This window comes from Corylus avellana, chromosome ca1, assembly GCF_901000735.1.
Source record: "Corylus avellana chromosome ca1, CavTom2PMs-1.0".
NCBI lineage: Eukaryota > Viridiplantae > Streptophyta > Magnoliopsida > Fagales > Betulaceae > Corylus > Corylus avellana.
In genome coordinates, this window is record NC_081541.1 from 10,180,269 (window position 1) to 10,191,148 (window position 10,880).

The 10,880-nt window shown below is 34.5% G+C and overlaps 1 protein-coding gene across 2 annotated transcripts; it reads right to left on the minus strand.

The window, feature by feature from the left end:
• Nucleotides 1-942: 942 nt before the first annotated feature.
• Nucleotides 943-10,145, minus strand: LOC132177687 (cyclin-T1-3-like). 2 transcript variants are annotated; one of them, XM_059590117.1, is made up of 7 exons: nt 9,941-10,136; nt 8,116-8,683; nt 7,908-7,989; nt 7,149-7,283; nt 6,636-6,811; nt 2,029-2,174; nt 943-1,629 (listed from the first exon to the last, which is right to left on the minus strand). In XM_059590117.1, exons 2-7 carry the CDS (start codon nt 8,673-8,675, stop codon nt 1,598-1,600), a joined length of 1,131 nt encoding a protein of 376 aa, XP_059446100.1. In that variant the 5' UTR covers nt 8,676-8,683; nt 9,941-10,136; the 3' UTR covers nt 943-1,597. The 2 variants fall into 2 exon arrangements, with proteins under 2 accessions (XP_059446100.1, XP_059446108.1); XM_059590125.1 differs by lacking the exons at nt 943-1,629; nt 2,029-2,174 and adding an exon at nt 5,731-6,128 and having other exon boundaries at nt 9,941-10,145.
• Nucleotides 10,146-10,880: the final 735 nt, after the last annotated feature.

Here is a 10,880-nt window from a genome sequence, read left to right on the forward strand (position 1 = left end):
CCCACCGTCTCTCATTATTACACGTGTTGACTTGAATGTCCTCCCGTCACACGTGCCTAGCCCAATTAGTTGTGACCCACTGTCACCCATTATCGCACGTGTTGGCTTGAATGTCCTCCCACCACACGTGAGGGGACGTGTTGGAAGTCTCATATTGTCTGGGTATTAAGGAGATGAGTCATTTATAAAGTGAGCGGAAACCTTAACTCTTGAGCTAACTTTTGGGTTAAATTAGACCCAAAACCTATTTTTCCTTTTCAGGCAATTTTATTGAGTCAGAATAGAAATGTGATTCATTTGTGATCAGGTTAAAAATTAATTTTTATTATTTAAAAAATTGTGTCAAATAAAAAGCTAATCTATTAGATTAAAAAAAAAAAATTTAAGCACCTTTTTTATTATTATTATGAAAATTACCATAACACACTTTAAAAAAAAAAACCTTAAGATTTATATTTCTCAACGCAATCACAAACATACTCTTAATCTCTTAGAGATTCATGTATATAATCAAATTTGGCAATTGACTAATGCTAAAAATGGTATTTTTATCCTCTTTTTATTCTCTCCAAATTAATGTAACTTTTAACATCATTATTAAAATTAAATAAATCACTATTAAATTTCGATTCAATGATAACTTTAAATGCCATGTAAACTAAAAAAAAAAAGGTCCTAACATTACCCCCTCGGCAACCTCATCTTTTATTCTCTTTTTTTAAAATATCTTATGCACATTTAGCAGAATATACAATCTTACCATTCTTCCAATTCGAAATGTCCTCTCAATGCGAATGTGGTCAATTTTGAAATTTATTTTGGGGACCCAATTCGTTAGGGTAGGACTTGGCACTCGTAGAACTTTTCTTTCTTTCTTTCCTTCTTTCATCCGGATTGACACCCCACCCCTTTCAGCTCCCTTTACAGGACGGCACAAAGAAGAGCAACAAACAGAAAAGACACTTTTTTTCCGTATCCGAATCATGACGCTACATGTAGGATTCCGTAAGCCGTAAATGAAAAACAAATAAGGAACAGATTCCTTTGCAACATCTGCTATTACAGTATAAAACGCATTAAACCGCAACTCCATCTGCTACTTGTAAATCTAGTAATCCCGACAGTAGTCCCGTTACGAAGGTACTTCGGTTGACCTCCATTTACATGGAAAATAGCAAGGAACCCATATAAACCAAGATTTCTTTTTTGGCACAACCCAAAATAAGAGACCTAAATTTGTAATGAAACCTGGCACTGAAAGAATATCTTTCAAGAAATGCTAGGAGAGAAGTGGCCTACCCTTTTTTTTTTCTAAAAAAAAAAAAAAAAGCACTTCAATAATTCTTTTAACGTGTAATTCTACCACCAGTCCTTGAAGAACACATGGATCATCTCCTCTATTTTTGCATACTGGTCACTGGTGATCTTTATCGTTCCATCAAAGTCATCAAACCTTCTTGCACCACAACCTAAACTATACCGATGATTGTCTTTATCATTATTTAATAACTCAAATGTCACACGTTACAAGAATATTTACCCACGGGACCTGGAAAGTAACATCAACATGCAGCCTACTAGGGTTCTGCTAGCCTTCTCAGAAGAGCTCCATCAATTGCTGCGATACATCTGTGCATAACAATCACACATAGTTATCATCTACCAATATAGGATGGAAACAAAACCTAGTAAGGCGGTTCCCATATCTAGAAGAAGGTTTAATATTGATAAGGGCTCACAGGACGCTAAACAATAAGCACAAAATCATTCTTCAATGTCAAAACAAAAACAATATTGTTAAATAGACTTTTTTGATCCATTTGAATAACATACTAGTTTTTTAAGTTGTCAGATATATTCAATAGATGATGAACTTCAGTATCCATCAGAGAGAGAAGGGCGAGATTGTAAAGTTTTGCATGCACTCAAGTTGTCAAGTTCATGAAATCAAACGCAATGACAGTAATGCCATTTTGGTACTTAAACCTCCAACACAATTTCTGAAAATAATTATGGAAAAGGTTATACCTTGAATAATTGCTGGTGTTGTTTGAAACTCTTGCCATATATTTTGATAGAAAGCAAGATTCAAATTCAGAAACTTAGCAGCAAGGTAGACAGCTCCAGCAGCAATATGATGAGGTTTGAATTGAAGCCACAGTGAGCTTCGAAGCCTATAAAACATACATTCAACAACTTTAGAAGGTGATATAAACGCAGCAGCAGCACCACCACCATTAATCAGCACAGGGAGAGAGATCCATGAATAATCAAACCAACCATCTGGCGCTACACAAAAAAGAACATTCATTGCCTCGTACAACTAACATACATTTCCACATTGACAAAATTTATGTCAGCTACAAAGATACAACAGTTATCTATAGCAAAAGTTAAAAGTACAACAATATAATCAACCATTGGTTTCAAGTGAAAAGAGCAAGACAAGTTACTTTTCCTTACCAACTAAAAATGCAGCAACTCAGGTAGAAAATTTCCAAGAGTCTCTGCAGGATTGCTGATAGAGTACCAAAACTATTGCAAACAAGTTATACTCATCTACTGAACACACCAAACTCCAAGGAAAAATTCTGCTGCAGGGGCTTCTAACTCCAGAGATATATGCAATTCAAATGAGAAAGCAAATAGGAAGTAACTATTGCAATCAAACCTCTCAAAGTAAATGCCAACATCTTCTGCTTCTGGACAGGCTGGTTGACACGTGTGCTTTCATGCTACTAGAGCATGCATACAATCCCAAATATAGAATACCACCCAAAATCCTCTAGCGGAAGCGATATTGCAGGCTTGAGATAAAGCTAGAAGCATCATTCATATCATAGTGTGAAATATTAGGCACAACTACTAAGTATATATGTATATATATATATATATATATATTTTAATCTTTCTTATACTTAAGTAATCTGTGTAGCATAGGGTATTGCAAGACTTGTTGATAAAATTTTAGAAGAAATGAAAATCATGCTGCACTACGTGCAATAGCATGGTTCTTAATTAAAGTTGCTTTTGCAGAAAGATGCAAGGGTTTCTGTAACATGTGAGAAGAGATGATTAAAAGGATGGCCTGAACAGAAGTTCCCCTCAGGTGAACTATCAGAGGGATCTCTAAAAATTTAGATACCACCTTGAAAGTAGTATGGCTTCTTCATATTGACTTCTCTTTTTAGGGGTAGGGTTTTTTTTTTTTTTCTTTTCTTTTCTTTTCTTTTCTTTTGTATTATACAAGATCAAATATAAGCAAATTTACTACCATGCTATTACCAGAAATGAAACCTCACCAACCCGGTTTTAAAATGCAAATACAAAAAATAACTCACTGAGAAGAACTTTTAAAACTTAGAACCCCCCATCCCCCCCCCCACCCAAAAAAAAAAAGGTTTAAGGATAGACAAATATGGCTTGTCAATTTGAAAAATTATAGACGAGTATATCATGACATTCAACTCCCTAAAAGTGTAAGCTTCCACAAATATGCGAACTTTAAAAAGGAAGAAGAAGAGCGAGTAACACTGTAAAATAATTTTTTTTTATCAAAAATAAAAAATAAAAATTTTATCAAAAAAAAAAAAACACTGTAGCAGAATGACACAAGTAAATAATCATAATATAATTATAACAGTATCCAATCATTGAAATCATTACAATATTATGTGAGTATATTTGGAAAACATATTTTAGAATCCAAAAATTAAAGTGAACGCAATAATAATAATAATAATAATAATACTAATAATAATGATGATAAAGACGAGGACAATGATAATAATAATAATAATAATGTTACTCAATATATCTAAAAGATTATTGGTGATTTAGTTTCCAATATTAACAACTTCAAAATTTTATCACGCTATTTATGGAAAAAAGAATTATTATAGAGTATTTATAGAAAAAGAAGCCGTAATAGAAAATTTGATGATGATTACAATGTTAAAGAAAAATAAAAATATGACATCAGTGCCAGCAATAATGATCAAAATGAATATAAGATTTCTGAGGTAATTAGGAAAGCATACTTAAATAGCATAAGAGGACTAATGTTACTCTAAGTATATTATCTATTCTTCAACGACATTTTAATACTAAGACATCCAAATCATGAAGTTATCCAATCTTGAAAGCTGGAGCGGAAAGGTGGGAATAGTATGCATTAGATTACCAAATGTGAGATTACCCTCAAAGAATCCAAAACGACCAGGGGGGAATAAGGATAATAAGAGGAGCTTATGGCACAAGGTTTATTTGGTGTGGTAATAGCATTAACAAAGCAGTGTGAACAACACCAGCAAAACTTGACACATCATGATCAAGGGATGAGGTAGAACCAAAGACGTCATGAAACTTTAGGCAAGCAATAGCAACAGCCACCAATATACTTATTTCTTAGTTTCTAATATAACAATAGGAGTGAAGAAAAGAAGCAGAATAAGAGTCTCACTTTATGATTACACCTTTTACAAGAGAACAGAAGAAAAAGAAAAGAAAAAGAACAAAAAGGAGAAGAGTTTTAGATATTAAACTTGTTATACCATGCTAATTACTCTCCCTCTACCCCTCTCAAGATGCAGGAAAAGACATACATCCATATCCTCCAGTTTCCTCTTTCTTGAAGGTAATATTGAAATGGCCAAGTGGAAAATTTTTAATTATTGAGTTTTATGAAACCCAAAACCATGCATAGATTTGAAATATACTATTTGATTATGCAAAGACTGAACACTTAAAAACCTCCCCTCTAATCTATTAAAAGCTTTGCCTAAGCTGTCATTTATTCCCCATGAATCTCAACACACCAGATCTAAATAACATCAATATAGTTTATGCAGAAGATAATGGCCTCAACAACATCCACCGAATTAGAGACAAAATATATAAAAGAATTTCACTTCCTAATTAATCTACTCTAGAAATCTTGGACCCAGCGGCCCTGTTAAGCATCAGCACATTGCTGCTACTGGAAAAGACCATCCAATTTAATTGGGCTGGCATCGCTCACTTAGCAACCACTAGCATCTAAGCAACAAACCCTGAAAAGTAATAAAGATAACAAAGACATGGAGAAGGGATAAGGTTTTGCTATACATCCAACTCGACTTAATGTCAAAGATTTTATGCTGTTTCTTTCCAATTTTCCATTTCATGTCTGTTGCATTAACTAATCCTTTCAGCACCTATCCATCCCAGGTGAGTTGTACTAAAGCATATTTTAATGTCTATCATTTGTTTACTGGGAAAGAGAACTTAAATAATAGAATCAAAATCCGACTCAAACCGCACAAAAATATATCAGATGCGACACTTCTAAATTGGTGCAAGCTCCTCACTTTCATAATGCTTGGTTGAAGCAGATGAAGTTCAGTGATATTTAAAAATAAAAATAAAAAAAAAATAAAAAAATAAAAAAAATCATTTTTAAGTACTAGGAGTTACAAAAGAATACATTAGTTGAATTTGTCAAAATATCCGAACTAGTTGGAAAAAAAAAATCATTTTAAGTACTAGGAGGTATAAAAGAATACATTAGTTGAATTTGTCAAAATATCCGAACTAGTTGACAAAAAAAAAAAAAAAACTTAAATTGATGTTTCAAAGTTTGGGAGACAAAAACTTGGCAGCACGTCTGCCAACAACCCTAAAAATCACCCTAGCTACCTGAAAGTATCCTCACCAGGTAGTCAAAAAAATCATAGGAAAAAAGAAGGGAAGGGAATGACTATCCATGAGCATGAAGGTAAACCAATCCTTGCCCAGTCAATGATTTACCTCCAGGTCAGTAAATGGACAGCAAGTGCAAGTTGCCATGTCTCAAAAATCATTCGTTTGTCTAAGAAAACTGGAGGACTCCTCTCAAATGGATACCACAAAGAAAAAGTGGGACTGGAAAAAGAAGAGTGTTTAAAAAGGTATAGCGAAACTGGATTTGCAGGGTCCATGGGCTATCTTTAATAGCCAATGACCAAGTTGATGGGGTGTATTCATGATAAAGTCATCAAAACCACATCGGCAGTTCAACTTCAGATGTAAAACAAAACTTTCCATGAACAGCATATCAATCCGCCAGCTAAGAATATCATACATGCGAGCACGCTAATCTTGTGTAGACCCTGCAATTATATGCATGCCAAAAGTATCAATATCCCATACCAGAATAACTACACAGAGTAGTTGCTCAAAGAAGAAAATTATTGACACAAGCAAAACTCATTTTTGAACCTCCCCAAAGAAAATGGAAGGAAACCACTGTAGCCATCTTGCCAGTCGGAACCACTTCCAGAACCCAACAAATTTGCAATTTGGTTGAGCATCTTCTAACACCCACTGTCTAGATCCTGTTTCCTACACTATGTTTTCAGCTGAACTACTTTGTAAGAAAACAGAATTATTAACATGGACAGTCTCGCACCACAAGCGAAAGATACAGGGTCAGAAGCATTGCAAAACATAAGTCAACAGGTTCAAGAAGGTGCACACTTCAGGCGCAGTTCAACATGAGCCAGCTTGGTGTGCCAAAACTAAACAAAACAGCCAATGCAAATACATTGCACCAGTAGAAATCACAACATCCCAGAGAGAGAGAAAGAGAGGAAAAATATTGAAAGCTTTAAACTTACCCTTCACTAACCAAGCTTAATGCCAGATTGACCAAAACAGATTGTGAAAGACCTAATTTGTTAAGAATGGACGTAAGAGGAGCATATGGATGCTGCACATTAAGCTCAAAATTTAGAGTAGTCAGTATCATGTTCTCAGCCTCAATTACTCGCTCTCGATACTGCTCGAACCAATCCTGTTCAACACAATACATGTCATGTCAGAGCAAAGAAAAATTGTAGTTTCAATTATTTTTAAATAACCAAAATCCATTTAGAAGCATATTAATGGACACAATGAAGACCATTAGACCAAGTAGCCAGAACAGTTTTCTTTAGATCCAACACCTTAAATTTGAAATTAAATGTAATACAGGAAATACGATTGAATGTAAAAGGAGAAAGGTCAAAGGCCTATAGTGTGGTTTTTAACAAATTTTTATAAAACTTTGCCAGGGATAGCATAGAAATATCAGAGTTTTACATTCACACTTAAAATGCAAAAGATTTTTTTCTTTAATAAAAAAAACTTACTGCAGAGGGCAGATAGGACAAGAAAGATATATCCTGCTTATGGGAAATTTCACAAGATGCTCTCAGCACATTGTTCAAAGGGCGTGCAGTTTCCTCAGACTTTGCAGCAAGAAAAAGAGCAGCAGTAGCAATCAACTGCAATAGAGCCAGATCAGAATTAACAATTGATTAGCAAATGTCACAGTATAGAAGGAAATGACTCAGCCACTGGTCTATGGACAAAATGGCATCTCCACCCTCTTAAAACAAGGAATGGAGAGTGAGATCACAGGTTCAATCCTGTATGGATTATTGAAAACTTAGATCAAGATCATATGAGTTATTGTCACTAAAACAAAATTTCAAGGAAAAGAAAGAGGATTGTACTTTTTCCACATCATTAAAAAGATTGATATAGAGACAAACAAATCTACAGAAAATAATAGATGGTATATAATTCTTCTAAAGAAAAAAAAAAAAAAAACAAAAACTTTACTCTTAACATTTCAAGCATCATCTTCGAAAAATTAAGGTCAACGAAGTTATATCACCCAAACCATGAACCACATAATCGTTCTAAAAATGAGCACGCCACCCTTCCAAAAGATGACAACATCATTGCTGGAGATGAATGTTCTAAATAGCACACATTCCGAAACATAATCATTTTCACACAATTCACTAAAATAGAACAAATTTTCCTAAGAATACAGCATTTCATTAAGTTGTAGATCGTCTAATCTATTCTGAAAATTTACTCATGAAAATTGGGAAACTTACAAATCTATCATGGGAAGCATGTGATTGTCGAACAAAAAACCGGTGGCATAGAACCATCGCAGTGCCAACAGTTGTTTGTGGCCTGCAAGATACATGTCAAAGAATGTCAGTCATATCAAAGAACCTTGCCAAAAAGTAAAAGAACTAAATTTATAAATCAGAAGCAAAACAGCATAATTAAGAAACAAATTTGAGAGGAAGAGCTTACACTTCAAGTCGCAATCCAAGATTCTGAAGGAAGGTGCAATATGAGTACCGCAAATGTGCTTCACGAAGTGCGTCAATACCATCCTTCCTTGACGGGGAGTATCTCTCAATTTCTTCCCTTGACATGAAGACTGGTTCATCATCTTCTAATACTGAGCAGTCACGTTTACAGCTAGTAGACGTAGAGGCCTCCACATTGGATCTCGAGGGAGGAGGGACAGCATAATTGCAGGTTGAAGGGGCTGTGTCATACATGCCAGGCAGCACATAGTGTCTCCCGCTGCCTCCCCATGTAGAAGCTGAAAACCTTCTCCGTTTCAAAGAAGGGGCTCCTGCGCCATTTGGATTAACATGAATGGAATTATGAGGCCTAACATGATAGAAATTATCATAATGCTGCCAAACTTTCCCCAGGTAGTCATTGATATTGGTATGACTCCTATTATTATAATTGTTCCTGCTCTGGTTCCTGTTGTTGCTGAAGTTGCTCCCACTGAAGCAGGACCGATAGTCATCATTAGCAGTACCTCCTTGCGAACGGAAATTCAGTGGAAAAGACATTTTTGTTCCTGCCATATAACAGAACCGACAAATCATGTCAGAAAACTTAAAGACAGATATAGTAATTTGCCTTAACAAGCCAATAATTAGAGACCAAGGTGCAATGACTGACAATCTACCCTTAAAATCTTCACCTTTTGTTAAATTTATGTTCTTGTTATTACACTCTTCTTATTCTAAGAAAGTACACCTTATATTTCTTAGTTTTACCAAGCAGCAAAGCTCTATTGTCAAGTGAATTGATCAAAGTGATTCTTCAAGAATTCTTTCTATCTTCTTCACCTTACATTAAATATTTGTTGTTTATTTCCTCCATTTCCTGGAGACAAATTGCATTTGTCATATTAAGAAGGCATTTTTTTTTTCAGATGAATGAAAACTTCATTAAAAAAAATACCTTAGCTACACTCCAGTTTAAAGCAACTGAACGCACAGCTGCAGAATGCAGAAAACTCCAAACAAACCATGTCATACCTAAACACAAGCTAGCAGGCTACTAATATAAAACAGAACAGATCAGGTAGCTATACAATTCCCGAGCAGCAGAGCACAAGAAACCTGCACCTATACACCAAAACTTCGAACCACCAACATATTAAGAAGGCATGCAGTCAACAATATTCAGAATTTTATCAAATTCAGTTTTGTCTTCACTTTAATGCTTATTTAAACTTGACATTTAAAAATTAATAATCAATTACCCAATAAACTTAGAAATTAACCCAGTTCCGTAATCAATATCTAAATTAATTATGCAGCTTATTACCCAATGATGCTTACAAATACGTGCATATATTCTTCTTGAGAGCTCTTTTAGATCGGGCTATAATGTTGTACCTAAATTCTCTTCCTCTAATCTTGTAGATCTTGTTAACTACTTAGACTTTCGACCCTATTAAGGTGGTGGCTTCTCTTGTGAGCTTTTCCTGTACGTGATCTTTGCTTCTCCTCTTAATAAAAATTATTATTCATCAATATTTATAAACTTTCGTACCAACATAGATATGTAAACCACAAATCTGGTTAACCTGAACCCTGAAAACTCAAGGGCCTTGTCTACAATAATAATTAAAACCTAAAATACTTATCGATAACAACCAGAATAACAACAACAATAAAAAATACCAGACCATCATTAAAATTGAGAAACGAACAAAATAAAAGCAGGCCTAGCTGAACAGGAAAAATAACAAAAGATGATAAAAAGAAACCCCAAGAAACGAAAAACAAAAATTGAAAACGGTGAGGATAACAGCAACAATTACCCGGCTATCAGAGAAGGAGATCTGGGAATTGGGTATGAAATTGGGCTGGGAGAGAGAATTGAATAAAGTCAGGGGCGAGATTAAGATCGGAATTGCGATGAGATTAGGGTTTGGTGGAGGAAAGCGTAAAGGATGTTAAGGGAAAAAAGGAAGAGGGACCTAATATGAAGACAACACGGAAGGAGACGTGTATATAAATTGGAAACCTTACAAGGATGGTACAGATAAAATAGAGTTTGGTTTGTTCGGTATTCGGTCGAGTAAGGTGGAAACCAACGTAATAATCTCCACGTTTACAAGTTTGCACCATTCGACGTGTTATAAAATTTATAGCTATTTTATGATTGCACCTTTCTCCCACGCAAATCATTATTTTTAGAAAGAGTAATATCGACTCATGCCAAGTGTTTTAAGTTTTTTTTTTTCTTTTTCTTATTTAAAGTGATTTGATACAAAAAAATTATTTAAAATATGTCACGATTTCAATCAAAAATAATGTTAAATACACAACTCTTATTATGCCTCATCCGCCCTTAAATTTTTTTTTTTTTTTTAAAGGCGAACCCAAGAGCTTATTGACGCCGTAACATCAGCTCAATTGCCTAGAAGTGGATGCAAGCTATAACGGGCTTATGTAAAAAGACAATTCTTCCCAATTCTTTTCAACTTTTTTCTTTCTTTTTTTTAGTTGATTTGACATTACAAACACTCAACTCAGTTCAAAAATTTTCAACTTTATTCAAAATTTTATATTCTTCAAACAACCCAAACATAATCTCAACTCTTTTTTTTCCTCGATATTCGCAATTTTGAATTCAGTTCAATAGTATATAAAAAAATCGCAAACCCAAACCAGCTGCATTACTCATGTGATAAATAAATTTAAAGAGTAGTATTACTGAGTGTGTCACTCTTATGCCTCTCTAAATATGAGATGGCT